The 22766-nt window shown below is 38.4% G+C and overlaps 1 protein-coding gene across 8 annotated transcripts in view; it reads left to right on the top strand.

The window, feature by feature from the left end:
* The window catches only part of BRD1 (bromodomain containing 1), a 67441-nt gene that overhangs the window by 20206 nt on the left and 24469 nt on the right, over positions 1 to 22766 (top strand). For all 8 annotated transcript variants that reach the window (XR_009555723.1, XM_060244776.1, XM_060244782.1 and 5 more), the window contains exons 2-7: positions 574 to 1951; positions 8603 to 8759; positions 9116 to 9247; positions 18705 to 18833; positions 19462 to 19774; positions 21403 to 21663. Coding sequence is in view for 7 of the 8 variants with exons in the window: in XM_060244776.1 (XP_060100759.1) it covers positions 588 to 1951; positions 8603 to 8759; positions 9116 to 9247; positions 18705 to 18833; positions 19462 to 19774; positions 21403 to 21663 (2356 nt within the window). In the remaining variant the exon portion in view is untranslated. The remainder of the gene's footprint in view (positions 1 to 573; positions 1952 to 8602; positions 8760 to 9115; positions 9248 to 18704; positions 18834 to 19461; positions 19775 to 21402; positions 21664 to 22766) is intronic.

Here is a 22766-nt window from a genome sequence, read left to right as displayed (position 1 = left end):
CTCCCATGAGTGTGAAGCACAGAGACCACGAAGAAGATAGACAGGTTGCTTACCTGTAACTGTAGATCTTCGAGTGGTCATCTGTGCATTCACACTACCCGCCCTCCTTCCCCACTGCTGACGGTCTCCCTATGTTAGGTGCTTCCAGCGGTCAAGAAGGAACTGGCGGGATCCGCGTGCTGGCTCCGGTGAGCATGTGTCCTGGGACGCCTGCGCATGCCCACTGGTGCAGAGCGCGAAAAATCCCGGGCTTTTTAGGTACCAATTCGGGGGATTGGTGTAGGTGCTATATCCCATGAGTGTGAATGCACAGATGACCACTCGAAGATCTACAGTTACAGGTAAGCAACCTGTCTTTCTTGTTTTTTTAACATTACAAAAGCATGTAGAATTCTTAATGTGATCTTGGTGAAATAATGTTTGATTTAAAATACCTGAAATGCATTTTAGAATGGACAGTAGCAGGGTAAGGGGAATGGGGGAGGGTAAGGGGAAATTAGATTTTTAAACTAGGTGTTTTTTTTTAATCTAACTTTAAAAGAAAACTATTTACAATTGTGGTTCTAATTTTAGATAATCAGTACCAAATGAGGAGGAAAGGAAGATGCCATCGAGTACCTTCAGCGCGGCACTCTTCTTCTCCCTGCAGTATTAAACACTCTCCTACTAGAGAAACCTTGACTTATGCCCAAGCTCAAAGAATGGTAGAAATAGAAATTGAAGGTCGATTGCACAGAATCAGTATCTTTGAACCTTTGGAGATTATATTAGAAGATGATCTTACAGCCCAAGAGTTGAGTGAATGCAACAGCAATAAAGAAAATAGTGAGAGACCACCAATATTTTTGAGAACCAAGCGACATAGAAACAACAAAATTAAAAAGAAAAATGAAGTTCTTCCAAGTGCTCATGGCATTCCATCTACAGCAAGTATTCTTCCAGAACCGAAAGTGCATATTGTTGAGTACAGCCCACCTTCTGCTCCTCGAAGGCCTCCAACTTACTACAAATTCGTTGAGAAATCTTCAGAAGAACTTGATAATGAAGTGGAGTATGATATGGATGAAGAAGATTATGCATGGTTAGAAATAATTAATGAGAAGAGAAAGAGCGATGGAGTTTCTGTTGTGTCACAGAATATGTTTGAATTCCTTATGGACCGTTTTGAAAAAGAGTCTTACTGTGAGACTCAGAAACAGGGTGAACATCAGTCTTTAATAGATGAAGATGCAGTTTGTTGTATTTGCATGGATGGGGAATGTCAGAATAGTAATGTAATTCTTTTTTGTGATATGTGTAACTTAGCAGTGCATCAGGAGTGTTATGGGGTGCCATATATACCTGAGGGCCAGTGGCTCTGTAGGCAGTGTCTGCAGTCCCGTTCACGGCCTGTAGACTGTGTACTGTGCCCAAACAAAGGAGGTGCCTTTAAAAAGACTGACGACGATCGGTGGGGACATGTTGTGTGTGCTCTTTGGATTCCAGAAGTTGGGTTTGCCAATACAGTTTTTATTGAGCCAATAGATGGAGTCAGGAACATTCCCCCTGCACGATGGAAATTAACATGCTACCTCTGCAAACAGAAAGGTGTCGGTGCCTGCATTCAGTGCCACAAAGCAAACTGCTATACAGCATTCCATGTGACATGTGCTCAAAAAGCTGGTTTGTATATGAAAATGGAACCAGTGAAAGAACTGACAGGCAGTGGCACAACTTTCTCAGTAAAAAAAACGGCGTATTGTGATGTGCATACACCACCAGGTTCTGTTCGGAGACCTCTGAATATTTATGGAGAAGCTGAGCTGAAAAATGGCCTCTATAGAAAAGAAGGCTCAACCAAAACAAGGTCTGCATCAAAGATCAAAAAGAAAGCAAAGAAGTCCAAGAAAGCAACAGCTGAACCCTGTACAGTTATGCCTGCCGTGTCTGCTCCATGTATCCCTTCTCAGAGGTAAGAAAATGCATGCGCCATATTGTTTATATTTGTCAGCTTATTTCCTGTGGATATACTTATGGGAACTTTTCAAGAAAGCAGATGTTGGATGGTCTGCTTTGTTAATCATGTTGTTAAAGAATACTTTCAGAATTTTGCATGCCAGTCCTCTCAGGCGAAAAGAGAAGAAAATGGCTTTCACAGTCTCTGTTGTTGATCCCACACAATGGATAAAGTTTACCTTATTAGTTTCTCAAGTCAGAAACCGTTGCCTTCCATAAAGCTCCTTGTTGTGTGTTATTGGGGCTTCAGCTTGTGAAGGCAGGAGTTACTTGAATTACTATTAGATATCAAACTGAGAGCCAGTTTGGTGTAGTGGTTAAGTGTGCGTACTCTTATCTGGGAGAACCAGGTTTGATTCCCCACTCCTTCACTTGCAGCTGTTGGAATGGCCTTGGGTTAGCCATAGCTCTTGCAGGAGTTGTCCTTGAAAGGGCAGCTGCTGTGAGAGCCCTCTCAGCCCCACCCACCTCACAGGGTGTCTGTTGTGGGGGAAGAAGATAAGGAGATTGTAAGCTGCTCTGAGACGGATTCAGAGAGAAGGGTGGGATATAAATCTGTAGTCGTCTTCAAACAAATATGATCAGTTTAATTCAGAACCACTTATTTTGATGTGATGTTAAAATTGCATCATTAAACTTGATCTCTACTTCTGTTTATTGAGATTAAACATAAAAGCCCAGCATGTATTTAAACTTCCCCCCCCCCCAGAACTTTAAAAAAAAATTGACTTCGTCTGTAGCGTTTCTACTTTCAGATGCTCGTTTTAGATGGAAGTTGGCTTTCTAAATGATGCTATGTTCACATTTAATTATCAGAAATACTGGAAAATGCAGTGCATTTTTGTCATAGGATGTGTATTTTTATTAGTCTAAATTATAAGATTGGGTGTTCATTCTGATAGACTGTCGTACATGCCAAAGTTGCTCATTATTTCCCAAGGTTGGAGACAGGAACTTCTCTTTGATGGGTTTACTCAAAAGGTCTGCTGGATATAGAACTGTTCTGGTATATGTTCTTACAGTTAATATGTGTGTGTGTGCACATGAGCACGCGCACTGTGTTTGCTGCTCATTAACTTTCATGACTATAGCTATACCTTTGCACATTGCTGAGGGTTATGTAATGTTTGCTGCACAGACAGAATTTGCTGTTTGACACGGTAGCTACCAGTAAAATAGCCTGGATTGTATGAAGGTGTGTTACTACTCACAGTACTCAAACTCTGAATAATCACAAATAGCACGGTTTTGCCCCTCATACTCATATATGTACTCAAATACACAATCCATTTTAGAATACATAATGAGTAGGAATATGCACTCGGTATATACTGAGCTGAATAAATACCTGAAAAATATATTGTCTGCAGTTTTTTTTTTTTTTTTTTTGTATTTATTCAGCCGAATCAGATTAGAGAATCTGGTTTGGCTGCTAAAATAGCCGTGCCTGAATAAAACCAATATTATTTGGGTGCGGCTAGAAGGCATTAAAGTTTAAATGCCTTGTGAACTTCTAAGTCTTGCAGCCATGGCAGTGCAGCGTGTGAGCTCAGAAGGCATTTAAATTTTAAGTACCTTCTGAACTCCCATTATACTCTATGGGGGTGGTACTCCATAAGATATAATGGAGCCAAATAAATTTGTGTTTCCCAAATATTTATCGGAATTCCAATACAATACCAGTATTGGGATTCAGGAATATTAAGAGAGTACCAATATTTTTGGGGTCCAATAGACACAAATCAGGAAAAAGTGATTTTTGTTTTGTTTTTTGCACACGCTTAATGATGAGCAGGTTTATAGAAATGTGTCAGTTGGCTGCCAAACATAAATTTCGGATTGTGTTATAATTATTTATTGTTTCCTGCTTCAGAACGTTTTCCATAAATAAGAGGTCTGAATAATTTTGAAGGTTTTTTCCCTACTCAGCCAATGCCATCTTCAGGAATGTAATATTTTGTCATATCAAAGTATTCTTTGAAACGTAATGAACAGTGAGTGCTAAGGAACAGAATAGTAGGCATTTCTGTATGCCCTGCTAGAGAAAATAGATTCCTGGCCTAGAGTTCTTCCTATCCTTTATTGAGGAGGATAATCAGAACCAGTAACATTCAAATGTAGGGAGTCTTCTACTATGACTCCAATCTTAAGCATGCTTACTAAGTCTCATGGAGTAACATGTTTTGAATTCCCATGTAAATCTGTGCTAACAATTTAAATATTCAGAGTGGGTTAAACAGTTGGTTTATTTGAACTTTAGAAAGTTTCCACAGTTACAGTATGTGAATACATTTTAAAACAATGTATCCCAATGTTTTAGAACAGATTTTGTGGTTATAAAGTGCTGCAGAAGAATGGGGAGCAAGAAGAGTCTGGTGACTGATCAAAATGCTGTGTGCAGATCTTGAGATCCCACTTAACTGGGTTAATCTCTTTGCACAAGATTAATAATGAAGGTGCTTGTTTTAATATTTTAGCCGTTGATTTTAGTTGGCTTATACTAGGATAACTAACTCTATGATTGCACTGTTAGGTGTACTTTTGAACACTGTGTGGGGCTCAAGCATAAATACTATTGCTTTACTCAGCTAGAATCCCCCTCTTAAAAAGTACCCAAAAAGTTTAGCTGTCTGGCCCAGGAACCTTCATATCCCATCATCTCCAGTGGAATCCTTTTATTTTGATGACAGTGCCAAGGCATGAGAGAACTAGTGCTTAGATATCAAAGGGAGGGACGGTGGCTCAGTGGTAGAGCATCTGCTTGGGAAGCAGAAGGTCCCAGGTTCAATCCCTGGCATCTCCAAAAAAGGGTCCAGGCAAATAGGTGTGAAAAACCTCAGCTTGAGACCCTGGAGAGCCGCTGCCAGCCTGAGAAGACAATACTGACTTTGATGGACCAAGGGTCTGATTCAGTATAAGGCAGCTTCATATGTTCATAGATGAAGCAAACACAGCTGAGTAGCAGCACAGTTCTGCTTCATCAGACTTAAATATTCAATTTTCTGACCTCCTGTATTAGTTAAGAATTATAACTAGGTGAACAGGTCAGGAAGCTGGAATTCAGTCTTTTCTTTCAGAGAATCTAGTCTTTTCTTTCAGAAAGTCAGCGTATTAGTCGGTGAGCTAGTCACTCTCGTAAACTGATTTGCAAAGTAACAAGGTATACATCGTTTTATGAGATTAAGGATAATTAAGGATCTTTCTACATGGGTGCCCTTCCAGTCTCAGTCTTCTGATTTCTTGATTGCAGTCTCTCTTTTGGTTGATGATGGAGCCAAGGGATAGAGCAAAAATTTAACAATTCAGTTTCGTTATAATCAGCCTTACAGTTATGTAATTCCTCAGTAGCTATTACTTGTATCTTCTTGATGTTCAGTTGTAATCCTGCTTTGACGTTTCCTGATTTAACTTTCAGCAATAGTCTTTTCAAGTCTTCCTGTTTTCTGCCAGTAATGTGGTGTCGTCTGCATATCGCAGACTGTTAATGCTCTTCCACCAATTTTCACTCCACCTTCATCTAAATCCAATTCAGTTTTCCTTATATGTTCTGCGTATCAGTTGAAAAAAACGAGATGAAATATGACACCTTTGCGAACTGGAAATCTATCTGTTTCTGCATATTCTGTCCTAACAGTAGCCTCTTGTCCAGAATACAGGTTGTGCATCAAAACAATTGGATGCTGTAGCACACCCATTTCTTTTAAAACCAATAACTTTTCATGATCCACACAGTAAAAAACTTTGCTGTAATCTATGAAACATAAGCTGTTTTTTATCTGAATCTCTTCTGTATGTTTCAGTAACCAATGTAAATTTTCAGTATGATCTCTGGTGCCTCTTCCTTTTCTGAAGCCAGCTTGAACATCTGGCATTTCTTGTTCCATATATGGTAACAGTCTTTGTTGTAAGATTTTGAGCATCACTTTAGTCATATGTGAAATTAATGCAATGGTCTGATAGTTGCTGCAGTCTTCGACATCTCCTTTTTAAAAAAACCTGGAATATAAATTAATTTATCTATTACATGGGCCATTGTTTTGTTTTCCATATTTGCTGTTATGTTCTTAAGACTGATGGAAACTGTTTCTGCAGCTTAAAATAGCTCTGTCGATACCCATCTGCTCCAGGTGATTTCTTTTCTCCCAATTGCTTTCAGTGCAGCTTTCACTTTACTTTCTAAAACTACATGTTCTTTTTCCAAATATTCTACTTTTAAGGATGGAGAGGCTATGACTCAGTAGCAGAGCATCTGCTTGGCATGTAGAAGGTTCAGTCCCCGGAATCTCTAGTTAAACAGACCAGGCAATTGGTATTGTGAAAGACCTCTGCCTGAGACCACAAAGAGCCAGTGCCAGTCCAAGTAGACAACATTGACCCTGATAGGGATCCATGGTCTTATTTAGAATAATGCAACTTCATGGATTCAAGGAATATGTCATCTTTTAATCTCTTCTGCATAGTTATTAAATGAATTGTTCACATCTTTTCTTTATTTTGTCCTGTCCAGTTAATGCATCTCTGTGTTGATCTTTGAGCATGCCTAACTGTGCTTTACATTCCGCTTTGATTTCTTGGATCTCTTGTTGCTTCCTTCTTTTCTCTTCTATTTCTTTACACTGGTTTATTATAATAGTTCTCTTTGTCTCTATGTACAAGTGCTGGAATGCTGCATTTAGACTTCTGATTTTATTTCTGTCACATTTTACTTTTGCTTCTCATCTATCCTTAGCAATTGTGTCATAGTCATCTATCAAGGCTTTTCATTTCTTTTGGTTGCCGGAATGTTTCTGTGCATTCTTCCTTGATAATGTCTCAACCCAGAATTCTTCTGGTTCATATTCACTTAAACTTATTGATGCAGATCTGCTATATACATGGTCTTTAAACTCATAAAGAGTGTTGTTTTTGGATATGCTTTATCAGATTGTTGGCTTCGGAGCCAAAGACTCTTACACTAAGCAGTAATCTTTATCTATTGGAAGAAAATTTTGTTCTGCCAGAAGCAGGGTGGCTAATTTTTTTTAAAAAAAAAATATTTAAATCAGAATTTTTAAAAAATTTAAATTGGATTTTAAAATTTAAATTGGATTCCTCAGAAAGCATTTTAAAAAAATTCTATTGTCCAAAGGTTATTCATCATGAAATAAGAATTAGTTTTAATTATGTAGCACAAGGCTGAATATTCATGCAATGTTTAATTTTTTTTGGTAAACGAATTCCGTTAATCCATTCACAATACCATGCTTTCAGAGGTTTCTGTTGGATTATTGGACAGTTTTTCTGTCTGTAAGATACTATCACAGCTATCAAAGATTTCAGGTTTTCACGGCTGGTAACATCCTTAGGGTTTGTAGAATCTTTCGGGCTCAAGTGCCGTGTTCTACTGGAGAAAGTTTTCCTTCCAGACGTTTCATTCTCAGCTGCGGAGAACATCCTCAGTGGCGTTGCAGCCGGAGCAGGCCCTCTGACCTTCTTGGCTGCTGTGCATTGAGCTGCTTGGTTTCTCAGTTCTCTGAAGTTGTTTGCAGAGATCACATGCCTCTTCGCAGCAAAAATGTTTTAAAATAAACACATGAGTTAAGAAAGCTCAGTCCTATTGGTCCTCTTCAAATCTCTGCACACAGAATCAGCCCCCTTATCAAGTGCTAAGTTTCAAGAAGTTCAGTGAATATAGGATTTTGGGGTCGAATAGGTCTGGATGGGGGGAGATGTTAAGAACTAAGTGTGAGTAGGGATGAGCAAGCAGGACAAATGAAAATGAAAGTTTTTGAGCAGAATACTCCAGAAATCTTGAGATCTTTATGAGTATATCCTTATGGTAGTGTAAGCCGATACAAGAATGCAAGTGCTATATAATGTCATTGTTTTAGTTAAATAAAACAATTTAAATGGTTACTGGGTTTTTTTAACCTTCTAATAAAGTATAGCAGAAAAGTTGTTCAAATATGAACAATTAATCTATTAAACAGGAGATAATTCACCTTGCAATGATTTCATAATTATATAACTAAAACTAACCAGAAAAGTTATTATACTAAAATGAAACCTTCATCTGGGTAGTAAATATTAAGGCCAGCAACAATTTGCCTTTCTATAGAAAATCATGATTTAAATTGAGTCTTACTGACTAGTGATTTAAATCAGTTTGATTTAAATCAAATCCACCCTGGTCAGAGGGCATCTCATTTAGGAGAAGTGGTCTTCAGAGCTAGTCCATTATTTTGGACCACTTCTGATGAGTTGCCAGGTAATTTTGAAATCAGATTTCTCTTTGTGTTTTTTGTTATCTGCCCAACCAGGATCAAAAGAACATGCGACTAGTTCCATACACCTAAGCGATTTGGATTTATTTCTTGGACAGAAGCGCACACGACAGAATGCTTAAGACTAAGAGAAAATTCAAAAACAGTTTATGATATGGAATGAGCGTTTGCCAGTGGGGGGGAAAAGTCAAAATCTGTAAGAATGCCAAAGTTCAAAGCAGACCTTATCAGTTACAGTCCGAATGTCTCTTAGAACAAGAATTTTTTTTTGATGTTCAGCTTAAAATTAAATACTGTTACAAATGATTATATATATTTTTTGCTTTGTTTTCTCCATGGTTTAGATTAAATAAAATTATGAATCAGGTAGCCATTCAACGGAAGAAGCAATTTGTTGAAAGGGTGCACAGTTACTGGTTATTAAAAAGGCTGTCTAGAAATGGTGTTCCTTTATTAAGAAGACTACAATCCAGTTTGCAGTCGCAAAGAAACACACAACAGGTATGTATATTCTGAAGCTTAGTTAAGCACTGAGCAGTATTCCCTCTAAACTGAGTTAGAGTGAGCTAGCTCACAGATTTTTAGCCTCCAGCTTACACATTTTTGTCTTAGCTCAAGAAGGATGATTCCAGAGCACACTAATTTATGCAGTAGCTCACAACTTTAATGCCAGTAGCTCACAAAGTAGAATTTTTGCTCACAAGACTGCAGCTTAGAGGGAACATTGACATTGAGTATGGAATATTAATAACATAATTTAGAATAATTACCTGGGCAAATCTGTTGGTTTTTGACGTGATACTGTAGCACTTATGCTATTTTTATACTTATACTAGTTTTTTCTTTCCATTTTAAAGAGGGAAGATGATGAAGAAACACAAGCTTTAAAGGAGAAGTTGAAATACTGGCAAAGGCTGCGCCATGATCTTGAAAGAGCACGTTTGTTGATAGAACTTATACGAAAACGAGAAAAATTAAAAAGAGAGCAGGTACATAAATAATTTTTATAAGGATTCTGAAGCTACTGTGTGAATAGCCAGATGCAAAGTAAAGAGCACTTTTTTAATTCTGCTGTTGAACACTTTTCTAAACCTTTCTGTTCCATCATATCTGAGAAAACAGGACGGAAACAGTTCCATGATAAATTAGGGGAGCAGTTGTGGAGGTAGGAGAAATCATATGCTGACTAAAATTTTAAATGGCCATTGTAGGTCTTTTAGATACCATCTAGAGATTAGTAGAGAGGTTCAAAGTTGTTTGGGATAAGGAGTTATCTCTTGTCTCCATAAGAGATTTCTCATCCATTATTGTAGTTGACGGTAGGGGTGTTCATAGAGAAACAACAATATTTTTCAGGTACAAGTATATTGAAGCTAAAAAATATTGCTGTTTCCCAATATTCCTGAATCCCAAAACCAGTATGCCATTTGAATTTAGGAAATACCCTATTGGGACTAGAGGGTCTCTTTAAATGCCTTCTGCAAATTACAACTCAGCGGATAAACTCAGAAGGCATTTAAAGAGATCAGGGTCTCTTTAAGTACCTTCTCCAAGCTGCACCCAAATAAAAGGCAGATAATATCGGCTTTTATTCAGGCTCAGTTATATTAGTAGCCAAGAAGAAACTCTTAATTCCTTTTTGGCTTAAAAAAAATCCAGAAAAATACCCGTGAGGTATTTTTTTTTTTTTAGTTTTGTTTGTTTGGGTAAACTGAATGCACACGGCTCGTTGACAGTATGGCAGGACTGGAACTGAGATGAGTGTGTGACCTTGTCTGGCCACAGTTAAGAGATCACCATTAATGTGTCCATTAGTCCCATTTGTACTTACCACCCAAACTTTAAACTTAAAATCCTTGAGCACATAAGTCAAGATGGGCAGCCATATCTGTCTGTAGCAGTAGGAAAGAGCAAGAATCCAGTAGCACCTTAAAGATGAGGGTATGAGCTTTCATGAGTATCTGAAGAAGTGAGCAGTGACTCTCAAAAGCTCATACCCTGCCACAAAATTTGTTAATCTTTAAGGTTTTTGTGCATCCAGTTTGGTGTAGTGGTTAAGTGTGCAGACTCTTATCTGGGAGAACCGGGTTTGATTCCCACCTTCTCCACTTGCACCTGCTGGCATGGCCTTGGGTCAGCCGTAGCTCTTGCAGAGGTTGTCCTTGAAAGGGCAGCTGCTGTGAGAGCCCTCTCCAGCCCCACCCGCCTCACAGGGTGTCTGTTGTGGGGGAGGAAGGGAAAGGAGATTGTGGGCCGCTCTGAGACTCTTCGGAGTGGAGGGTGGGATATAAATCCAATATCTTCATCTTCTTCTTGTAATCTAATGAATCATTAATTCAAAGTAGGAATGGGCATGAACCAGGACTATGGTGGTTTGTGTTGGCTTGTGGTCCAATTTTTTTTTTTGCCATCGTGGCAGGCTTTTTTTTTAAACAAAACAATAAAACTTTATTGAAATAAATAGGTGTTACAGCAAAAGAGATAGCAAAATTGAGAAGTCATATCAATGAGACATATAAACAACCGTATACATCAGATTATCTTCATAACAATCATATATAAAAATGAATGGGAAATCTGGTTTGCTTCAATAAATACAGAGGTGCTTGTGAAAACATTAGAAATAAAGCAAATCATGGTAGTAAACATTTTTTGGGATGACATTATGATTTGTCAGGTGTTCCACTACGGGGTACCAAAGAGCTTGAAATGTCTGTTGATAAGTTGCTAGATCTGGCCTTAAGGTGTTATTTGAGATCTTTCCATACACAAAAGATTCCCAGAGTTTATTTTGCCATTGTTGGAGGTTCTTTGTCTCTCCATTTTGTGGCTATGACCTGTCTAGCAATAGACAGTAAATACGAAATTAAGGTAAGAGTTATTTTGTTACCAGAAAAGGAAGGCAAGTAAGCTAAACGAACCGATTCAGTTAAGTCTGGAACTTGGACTCCAGTGATAAGGAAGATGTCAGACAAAACTTGTTTCCAGAAATCTCTGATAAACGGACAATACGACTAGCATAAAATCACTGAATTGGCCACAGTTTTTCCAGCATTTGGGACTAATTTTAGGGTCTATCCGATATAACCTGCTTGGTGGGAGATACTATCTGTGCAAAACTTTGAATGAGTTAAAGCTAATTGAAAATATCGGGGATGTTAGATTGGGAGCCGTATAAATAGTATCCCAATCGATTTCCTGTAGCCTTTTATTACAGTCTATGTTCCAAATGATTTGGTGGTAAGGCTGTTTCACAGTGGGCAAGGAAATTAGCAATTGATAGATTTTAGAGACTAAACCTTTGATCTTGCCATTAGTCTTTAGTAAAACCATTTCTAGGGGAGTTAATAGAATTTTTAATATGTTTGCAAAATTTTCCTTGAAAAACATACGTTGAATCTGTAAAAAACGATACCAAGGCACTTGGATGGCTAACTTAGCTTCTGTCAGCTTTAGAAATAAAAGGTTTTTTTTAAGTTAAGTCTATTATAGTGTTACCCCCTTATTTTTCCATACTTTAAAAGCAGCCTGATCGTGTCCAGGAGCAAACCAATTTTGGCCCAAAAAAGTAGATAATGATTATTTAGATCAGGGGTGTCAAACATATGGCCCGCAGGCCAGATCAGGCCAGCAAAGGGCTCCATTCAGGCCCTGCAGCAACTGGCTGTCGTCTACTTCATTTTCCCTTGCCTGCTTTTTTCGGTCACCAGTTTGTGTTTCTCCCCGAATAAGCCAGAGCAGCAAAGCAGCCTTTCCCTCTCCCCCCTCCCTTTTCCCAAAGGGAGGAGGAGGGAGGAGCAGCCTCAGCCAATGAGGGAGTTCGGCTCTATAGCTCTTCTGGGTGATTAAGTTTGCCAGGCTCAATTAATCATCTTGCAGAGCTACTGAGACAAGCCTCTCTTCCTTCTAATGAATGGCTGAGGCTCCTCCCCTTCCTTGTGCCCCAAGGAAGGAAAGAAAGAGTCAGAGCTTCCTTTGCAGTCCCCACCATCAGGAGAGCTACAAAGAGTGCTTTTTAAGACTAGCAACGTTTTACTGAAGGTATGAGCTTTTTGCCTTGCTATAGAGAGAGAGAGTGAGTGAGTTTTGTTGGGCTTGTTATGGGTGTAACTGGGTTCCTCTCCTCTTTTTCACTGTACTCATGCCCTCCAGTCTTTCTCAATAGGAAAGCATGTGAACTATTTAGAAGAGAAATATCAGCATTAGGCTGAGAATGTGTTCCACCCCAGGTTTACCCAACAAAAGTTTCCTTAATTCCCCCCCCCCCATTTTCCTTTGATTGGGGGTCTTGAATTTAGACTTCCCAGATAGTAGGCTGACACTGACTACTGTGCATGGCTGTCTCTCTGTTCTTGTAGTTGTTTTTGGGGGGGAAGTTGTATTTTTTTTGAGTTGTAGTCATTTTTCTGGGGAAAATTATAGTTTTGTAGACAAGCGCATAGCCCTCAGTCTGTGCCATGGTGCCTTCACATGTTCTTGACTAGTATGTGAAGCAACTTCTGTACAAAAGCTCACAGTGTCCAGCTGCTTCATGTTCCTCTGGGTCTTAGACTCAAAGCATTGACCATGAGATGTCTGTAATGAATGGCAATGAATCAAAAGTAGGTTTGCAACTTACAGATGTGCACACCTGAACAGCACATATTCAAGACTGGTACAGCACAGACATTGCCTGCAGTTTTTGATGCAATAATTCATAGCAAGAGAAGACATTTATCAGAGACTGTAAAACAAAACATTGCAAGCATGCTAATATTTTAAGCATGTGTTATGTTAAGTTGAAGTTTATATGTCCGCTACCTGTCATTACATTTGATGATACACATGGCCCGACCCGACAAGGTCTCATTTATGTCAAATCCGGCCCGCATAACAAATGAGTTCGACACCCCTGATTTAGATAGTAGAAGGTGTTTTTGAGCTTTATCCCAAATTTTTAAGGATGTTAGTAGAAAGGTGGTGTTGAGGACATTTGCTGGCCTATGAGATAGTGAAGTCCAGAACAATTCTAAATAGCTTAGAGGTTTTGCAAAGTCTTCCTCTATAGATTGCCAGGGTAGTACAGAATGATTTGTAAAACAGCAGATTTTAGAGGCTAGATTAGCCGCTTCTTAGTAAGCTGAGGTCAGGAAAACCCAAACCTCCCTTTTTGCTGTGACATCTTAGTGATGAGAAATTTATCTGAGGTTTTTTGAATGCCCCCCCAAAATTATTTTTATTGTTTTTTGCCATTTATCTATGTCTTTGTCAGTTTTAGGAATAGAGATTGTGAGAGCCCGGAAAAGAAAAATGTATTTAGAAAAAATAAAACTTTTGATAAGGCTAATTTTATGTGGCCAGGAGAATCCCATACCATTCCAAGATTTTAATATATTATTTATCTCATCATAGATTTTTACAAAGTTAGAGATTAGATCATTGAGATTTTAGCCATTGGATTAGAGTAAATTGTTCTTATTGCATTATGAAATTTTGGACCAAAGTTCATTTCTGTTAACGCTCGAAGTAAATGGGGAAACTGAACACTGTCAAAGGCTTTTTCCAAGTCAATCAATCAATCAATCAACCTTTAATGGCATATAATTCCAAGTCTATAGTTAATAGGATGGACTCCAGTTTTTTTAAATTTACAGATCACATTTAAAACTCTTCTAATATTGTCCATAAGCTAACGGTTAGGCATAAAGCCAGTCTGATCTGGGTTTATATAGTTTGTTATGATGGATAGTGGATGATTAGCCAGAATTTTGGAAAATATTTTTGCATCACAATTTAGTAAGGCTATGGGTCTGTGATTAGCTGGATTTTCCAAACTTGTACTTTCTTTTAGGATTGTAACAATGTTAGCCTCATTCCAAGTAGAGGGCATGTTTTGTGAGTCTAACACATGATTATAAACTTTAGTGAGATGAGGAGTTCAGCTTTTGAAAACTTAAGAAAATTCAGAGGGGTATCCATCACGACCCGGCGCCATATGATGTCTTAATTGTGAGATGGCTTTTGCAAGTTCTGCTTCAGAAACGGGTTTGTGCATAAAATCACGGTGATCAATGGACAATTTTTTGACCAAGTTATTTTTAGAAAAAAAAATCAGAAATAGCCTATGTTGGAGCCGAAGAGGTGCATAAAGACTGGTAGTATTCCACGAAACATTTACTGATGTGTAAAGTCTCAGTATTCCTTGTATCGTTGGTGTCTAATATAGAAAAGATACGATGTGGTAGAGCTTTTTTACAGACTCTCCGGGCTAATAATTTGATATTACGGGGGGACTTTTGCCACAACTGTTGTTTTAAATATAGCAATTATTTTTGGATATTATTGGTTTCCAGTGTTTCCAGAGCTTTACGTTCTGCTAATAGACATTTATAGATTTTTTTGGACCCAGTGGTTTTATGTTTAGTTTCCAGCTCTCAAATTCCATCAAGGAAGTCTTTATTCTTGTGGCTACGTTCTTTTTTCAAGTGGGATGATAAAGCTATGATTTTACACCTCATTACTGCCTTGAAGGCATTCCAAACTACTGGAAAATCCACTGCACCATTGTCATTTTCCTTAAAGTAATTTGTAATTAGTTGATTCAACTCAGCTTTGCAACTCTCCTGTGCTAGAATCCATTTAGGCAATTTCCAATTGAACTGTTTTGGGATATGATCTGTTTTTTGGAGCGAGCATTCAAGAAAAGCGTGGTCAGACCACACAAACTGACCTATTTCAGCATCAGTAATTTGGTCAATGAGAGAATAGGAACAAAGAAGAAAATCAATTCTCGTGTAGGACTGGAAGCGGGGGGGGGGGGTGTGGAAATAGGTGTAATCACACACTGTTGGGTGTAACTTACGCCAGATATCACAAAATTGGATTTTTTCCCAGCAACTCATATAGTTTGAGACACTCTCTTCTCTATTTTTCTTGTGTTTTTTGTTCTGCCCAGATTTGTCTAATACAGAGTCAACAATGAGATTGAAATCTCCACCAATTAATACATGGCCTTCAAAGAAATTCTGTAGGGCTTGAAATGATTATTCTAGGAATTGTTCTTGTTGAGTGTTAGGAGTGTAAATTGTGGTTGGAACACTTTCCCTATGAAAAAAGGTTTTGCCATCCAAAGTCCCTTTTAGGAATAAATAACCACCTGTGGGATCAGAAAGAGCATTTTGCACATAAAGTGCAGTGTTTTAGCTAATAAAATTGCCACGCCATGGGATTTTGAGGAGCTGTGGGCATGAAATTGTTGATTGTACCAAGATTTTAAGACTGTGTTGGTACCAGATCTCAAATGAGGCTCCTGAAGGAGGACAATGTCTGGTTTATATTTCAGGATAAATGATGTCATACATTTACATTTGATATTATTATTTAAACCTTGTATATTAATTTATTTTTTAGTTTTTATTTTAATTTTTTAAAAAATATATAAATTATTTTTGTATTATTTTGATTAGTAATATTTTAAAACTATCACTCAGAGTAAAAAAGAAGACAAATCAGTTACTATAAACCTACACCTAACATAAAATGCTTACAAATACCTAATAAAAACCCCTTGCTGTATAAGACCACCTAAGAAAGTTGGTTAACCCAATGTAGATAATTAGATCTTAAGAGAGAAAATCAAAGGAAGAAAACAAATTCTTTGTACGCTACTGTAAGTTCCCTGGTTCTCTCCCCCCTGTCCCCTTAATACTAAAACCTTTTAAATAACGATCAATACAGTTTTAACCCACTCTAACACACCTACCCTTTAAACCTTAGATAAGTAGGAAATTAATTATTAATATTAATTATTTTTTAAAAAAACCTTTAGTATTTTGTCTGAAACTATTATAGTAATGATTGAATTATAAATAAACAAATGTATATAATAAAAAGAAAAACAATACCAGAGAACTTCTACCCCTCATACAATACTAAGTAAAACCCTAAGAACACTAAGAAAAGCTATTCAGTCTTAAACCCCAGGAAATTTACTATGGAGAAATCCTATGAAGTGAAAGCATTTGACTTTACCCCCCTCCCCCTCCCTCCCGAAGCACACTTAACTTTACTAAGCTATTAACTAGACAATATAACTACAGAACTAGAACCAGTTAAAAATTCTTAGAAATACTGTCCACAGGCCCTAACTAGAGAAACCCCGTCTAGTCAGGTATAGAAGCACAAAGCTCTATCCCCCAGGACATGTCTGTCTATACTCAAAATGAAAATACAATCAGATTGTTAACAGCATTAAAAAAATACAAATGAAGTGAAATATCACTGTCAATTTCCCCACCACACTTCTCCCCACCCCCCACCCCCAACCATACAACACAGTAACCAACGGCATAATGTGATCTAAAATGCCCAGCAAGCAAGAAAATCCAATGTTAATTCAGAAAAGATTCCGGGGCACAACATTTCATAAGAACAATCATACTTAATGCATGTTATAAGCTAAATACTTTCACTCTTAAGCAGCTTCAAGGAGAGCGGAGTCTTAACAAAGGTCATGCTCTTTTAGTCTAAGGGAAGGAATCTTTGTGTCTTTCTGAGGAATCACTGGAATCTACTGCTTCCGTTTAGAAGATTTTTTCCGTTCCTCTTGCTCCATAGGGGGTTTTATGTCCAGATTGTATAACTGGTCCCAACCGCTTTCCTCATCCCAAGCATAGTATTGCTTGTCTTGGTAAGCCACAAAAAGTTTTCCAGAGGGCAGCCATTGATGCTTCAGTTTACCTTCACGCAGAGGAATAGTGATTGGCTTCAAGATCCTACAGATGTGAATGGCAGCCTTAGGTAGGTTAGGAAATACTTGTACTTTGTCCCCATTGAAAATGAGAGAGCCTTTAAACCTGGCTTCTGTGAGAATCCTTTTCCGGACACGTTCATCAAAGAACGTGGCTATGATATCCCTAGGCAGTTGGTTAGGCGATTGAACACTTTTAGGTTGTAGTTTTCCTGCCTGGTATGTTGTTATGATATTTGGACAAACCTCATCCTCTAATTTTGAGGCTGCAGCTTGGCAGTGTGCCAGGAAAGTAGCCATGTCATTATTCTCTTCCACGCCCTCCCACACCCTTCTGAATTTGAGGTTTGCAACTTTAACATCGTGCTCTAGGAGGGACACCCGTTCCCTCAGTTCAGCATTTTCTTTTTGTAAGGCTTTTCTTTCTCCTTGCACTGTCGTACTGATTTCTAATGCCTTTTCTGCTTTCTTAGTGACTTGTACAAGAGAGCCTTTTATCTCTTCTAATTGGGACGACGTTGTGGCCATACTGTCACATACATATAATACCCTTTTCCATGCCTTTTAAGTAAGCTAAAATGTCAGTGTTTACTTGCGGTTCTTGTGAAAACTCTGTTGCTGCTGTTTCCGACGCCATTTTTGTCTTTGTGAGGGAAGCTTTCCTGCAAGAACTTACTGGGGCAAAGAACTGCTCGATAGTCAGATTTGTTGTAGAATTATCTTTTGATCTATGTCCCTCACTTTCCCCCAGAACTTTAAGGTGTTTTACTTTAAATTTTTACCACATAAGGTTGGAGGGCGGAGGAGGTAGAGGAGAGCATAGGGCTTAGGCGTCCACCATGTTCTGTGGCCATGCCCACCCTCCGTGTGTGGTCCATTTGATTACACGAACCAAACTGGTTCATGGTTCATTAGTTCAGCATGGCTTGGGGGAGGGAGGAGAAGGCATTTAAATGCCACCCCTTCCCTTCTCCAGCCCATGATCTCTCCATTGTACCCTACGGTGGTACAGTGGAGAGATACTGCTGCTGCAGCATGACTAGGGAGAGAAGTGGTTTAAAATTTAAACTTTAAACCCCTTCTCTGGAGTTGCGCTGCAGCCACAGCATGATCTCTCCATTGTACCTATGGACCCATAGGAGGTTTGGAGATGGTTTGTGGGAGGAACATATTCTGAATCCCTGGTTCACAAATTGCAGTTCGTGGTTCTGTTTGTGCCCATCCCTAATTCAGAGCCTTGTCTCATGAATCTTTGTCCTTTTATAATTAAACAGTGTAAACCTAAATTTGGTTGACTTCAAGCTACTGAAGATTTTGCACTTTTGTACATTGTAGGGGAGACGTGTGATGAAATATGGTAATTCCTTCAGCTTTTAAGAAATTATCCTGGTCATATTGTCATGTATTATGTGCTCTCTCTTGTGAACACTCCTTTGTCTTAAACGCTATGTTTTATAAATTTTTATAATTAAAATATAAATCTGGTACAGAACAAATTCTGCCATTGCTGCCTATGTTACTGTGCTATTAGAATGTTATGGTCTTGCTCCATACACACTTGGATGTATCACCAGTCTCAGTAGGAATTACTTCTGATTAAGATTGTTTGTGAGATCCATTTTTAAGGCTGGCATGTTAACACTTGTTTTTTTATTGTTTTAATAGCCTGTAGTCATGTATGGGTATTGACTGCGTTTTTTTTTCCTTCTGTTGTGTAGATCAAAGTGGAACAGGTTGCTTTGGAGCTTCAGCTAACTCCTTTTACTGTACTGCTGAGTACAGTACTGGATCAGCTACAGGAAAAAGATTCTGCTCGCATTTTTGCTCAACCAGTTAATCTTAAAGAGGTGAAATATTACTTTTCCTGGTACAGAATATATAGTTCACGAGTAACTTTCCGTTTCCTTGTTCTGAGAAACTGACTAACACTTGGATGCAAAAGAATGATGAGCAAAAGTCTGTCTTTGAAATGGAACCCCCTATTCCCATCTCCTATCCCTTCACCCACACACAGTATTTTTTTTTAACTGTTCGTAATATTTAGAAATCAAAATGTAAATATACTTCCAAATTGTTTTGGAAGTAATTGTGGTAGTGTTTTGTGGCCGGTGTTCAGGGAGCTTCAAAACAGAAGAGAAGAGTGGTAGAGAAGTTTGGAAAGCAAAGTGCCAGGTTGACAAGAGACACCAAATTGTATTGGATGTTGTATTATGTTTTGTATGTAACCTGCCCCGAACCTGCTTATATATTTGCATGCAAGTCATTAATATACAAGTTTATTTTTCTGACAGCAAAACAAGCAAGCAACTGTTACTTTCCATTAATAGTTCATGTTCATTGCCATTTTGTAAGATGGGATCTCTGATTTGTTCTGTATTAAGCCCAATTATTGGAAACAGTGGTCAAAAATCCAATAATAATAATAAAGAGGCAAAATGAAATTTTCATGTCCTTTTTTTCAAACCTATGCTTTAGGTTCCAGATTATTTGGATCATATAAAACATCCGATGGATTTCTCTACCATGAGAAAACGGTTAGATGCCCAAGAGTATAAAAATCTCACTGGGTTTGAAGAAGACTTCAACCTGATTATTGATAACTGTATGAAATACAATGCAAAAGACACAATATTCTACAGAGCTGCTGTGCGGTTAAGAGATCAAGGAGGTGTTGTTCTGAGGCAAGCTAGACGAGATGCGGAGGCAATTGGCTATAATAATGAAACTGGAATGCACTTACCTGAACGACCTAAACTTGAATCTCCTCCACCTTTCTCCTGGGAAGATGGTAAGAGCACTAAAGATTTGGAACATAATAAGTGGGTTCCCAAATTTGTTTTTATTTGCAAGTCCCACATATGTCATCAAGTGAGCAACTTTAAGGCATGTTGCAAAGGTTGTATGTTTTCCACTGTACAGTAGTACCCTACCATGCTGCGTCATAGTTTGTATTTGAACTTGCTGTTAGATTAAAAGCAACTTGTGAGGTAGTTTAAAAAGTGTGGCCATGTAAGATGTTTTATAGGGGTAAAATATTGGACTGTGTAAAGTCTTCCCTCACTTCTATCTTGTAGGCATTGGTACTCCCATTTATAGTAGAAAGAAAGCAAAACTTTTCAAGAGTGAGAAAGAAGATGCCTCATGATAGATGCTAGCATTGATGGGTTTCTCCCATTATTTCTTGCAGCTCTTCCACAGCCTGACTGTCCTCAATATCTATTTTGTTTTGTTTATGGAGAGTTTTAATATTTTAAAATCAGTGCATGTGCCACAGCTTTCTATTTGTTCCAAGGAGGGAGGTGTTTCTCCTCCCATTTGCATCATAATGTACACCTGGGCCACAATTTTTAAAATAAGATCTGATTGTGAGTCACTGTGGTGTAGTGGTTAAGAGTGTCAGAGAATATAAGAGAAGCCATGTTGGATCAGGCCGATGGCCCATCCAGTCCAACACTCTGTGTCACATAGTGGCCAATATATATGTAGCTGGGAGATCCAGGTTCAAATTGCCACTCATGTCATAAAAGTTTGCTGGGTGACCTTGGACCTATCATACTCTTTCAGCCTAATTTATGTCATAGGATTGGAAAAAATTGCTTCTCCCATACAATTTATCTCAAGATCTGATCATGAGATTTCAAGAAGGGGCAGGGCTTTAATACCGTATATCCTTTGGGATACAGTTTTAGAACAATCCTTATGCTAAAGAAAGTCAAACACATTCAATATCAAGGAACTGTCAAGAAAGATGTTATAAGTGAAAGCAATTCAAAGTTGATGGTCACAGAAGCAACTCCTAGCCCTTTCAGAAATTAAAAACGTTTCTAGTTTGCTCTTAAACTTGGAAGTTAGCTGGGAAATTCTCCTTTAAATTTTTGTTAGCAAAAATATACTTGTTTCCTTGGGCCATGAATTAAGATGTCAGGTAATCATGAGGACTGTCCTTCGCAGAACGTATTGGAGGAGAGGCTCGATAGACCTCTTGTTTTGTTTTACAGCAGGATATGAAACGCCCTACTTAGATTTAGGTAAACAGTAGCTGTTTGCATTGCAGCTCAAGTGGTAGTTTCCTGCTGTTCGAGGCAGTGAGACCTTTGTTTGGGGAGCCTGATCACTGGCGGTACACTTCAACAGCTTGTATCAGCGCTCTAGCTGCAGTATAGTGCTTTGCTGGCAAACCCCGTAGAGGCTAGAGAAATAGGTAGGAAGGAATTACATGGCTCTGCCTCACATCAGTTTAATACAGAAGTTTGCTTTAACTGTTTCAGTGTTTTAGCCTGACTGTGTTAGTTGCAGAATCGAATCCTGCAACTTGAGCATTCCTACTACAGCGTGTTGTTTTTAAACTGTGTTTTTAACGTTGTATTCTTAATACTGGGGGGGGAATTCTGTTAAATGCTTGTGTTTTAACTTCAGTGGATAGGTTACTGAATCCAGCAAACAGAGCGCACATGTCTTTGGAAGAGCAGCTGAAAGAATTGTTGGAAAAACTTGATCTCACCTGTGCTATGAAATCCAGTGGATCTAGGAGCAAGCGAGCAAAGCTTTTGAAGAAGGAGATCAATATGATCCGCTGCAAGATAAGTCAGCAACATCATCAGCCCTCTCAGTCTGAATCAGGTATTGGAAGTTTTGAAGAAGAAAATGCAGTATTAGAACAAGAAGGTGAAGAAGAAGGTAAGAGCTTTGCTGGTTGCACAAACGTTACAAAAAGTAAATAGCAGACAGCGCTGCCAGGGATTCTTTGGTGGTGTGGGTGCTTATTTAGTGTTACTTGGAAGTTGCAAAAAGTTGTGTAAACTCTTGTGATACTAGAACTGCTTGGTTTCTTTTAAAGACATTCTCACAATCACATTGTTTGAATTGCAAAAGAACACTAGGGCTGGAATCTGCACATTTGTTTGGGTGTAATCCAGTTGTACGCAGCCGGACTTGACTCTGAGTAAGCATTCACAGGATCAGATTACATGCTGGCAGCATAGTACAAAAATGGGTGGGGACTGGAAAAGAACACATTGTATGCAGCTGTGCTGAATTTCTACCTGTTTGAGGCTAGTGGTGAAGCTCCAAATGATTTCACTTTGAATAAGAACCCCAGTTTCTTATGATAATGAAAGAAGTAGGGATCTCCTGAATGGCCTAGAACAAAATGGTGTCTTAATTGTCAGAAAGCATTTTGTCACCTGTTAACTTGTGTTTGTGCATACACATTTGTGTGCATGCATGTACATTCACTCTCAACTGTAAATAACCCCGGAGATTATAGACTAATCTGAAAGAGGCACATATGAATGGAAGCAGTAGTTGGTCAGGGATATGAAAATAAACTCATGTGTCTACATAGCCCAGTGTTGCTTTTAGTTACTACCCAACTTATCCTGCATAGGAAGTACATCAAAGTATTGTATTTATATGGTAGGACTTCTGGGGGGGGGGGGGCGGGGAGAGTTGTGTTGTTTTTTACTAGTAGCAGCTCCTTTTTGCCCCACTGGAATCTCCTGACATTCCTTCAGCATAATTGCCCATTTAGAGTAAGGGCAAGTCAGCTAGCCGTGTTGTCCCAGCAATCATGGATATACATCTTGACTTGTATTAATTCGTTGTATCTGGTAACTCCAAACTACTGTCTTCTACCATTTTTCTCTTTATTTGGAAATATTCATCAAATCGAATATTATACATGTAATCCCTATTTCAAAATAATGATCCTATAGAAAACCCAATTGTTTTTAAAAAATCAAACAATTTTGTCAATGATTTTTTTTAAAAAATTAAGCCTT

Source organism: Heteronotia binoei, chromosome 8, assembly GCF_032191835.1.
Source record: "Heteronotia binoei isolate CCM8104 ecotype False Entrance Well chromosome 8, APGP_CSIRO_Hbin_v1, whole genome shotgun sequence".
NCBI classification, from domain to species: domain Eukaryota; kingdom Metazoa; phylum Chordata; class Lepidosauria; order Squamata; family Gekkonidae; genus Heteronotia; species Heteronotia binoei.
Note: the sequence above shows the minus strand (reverse complement) of the source record. Positions and strands in the feature narration are given on the sequence as shown.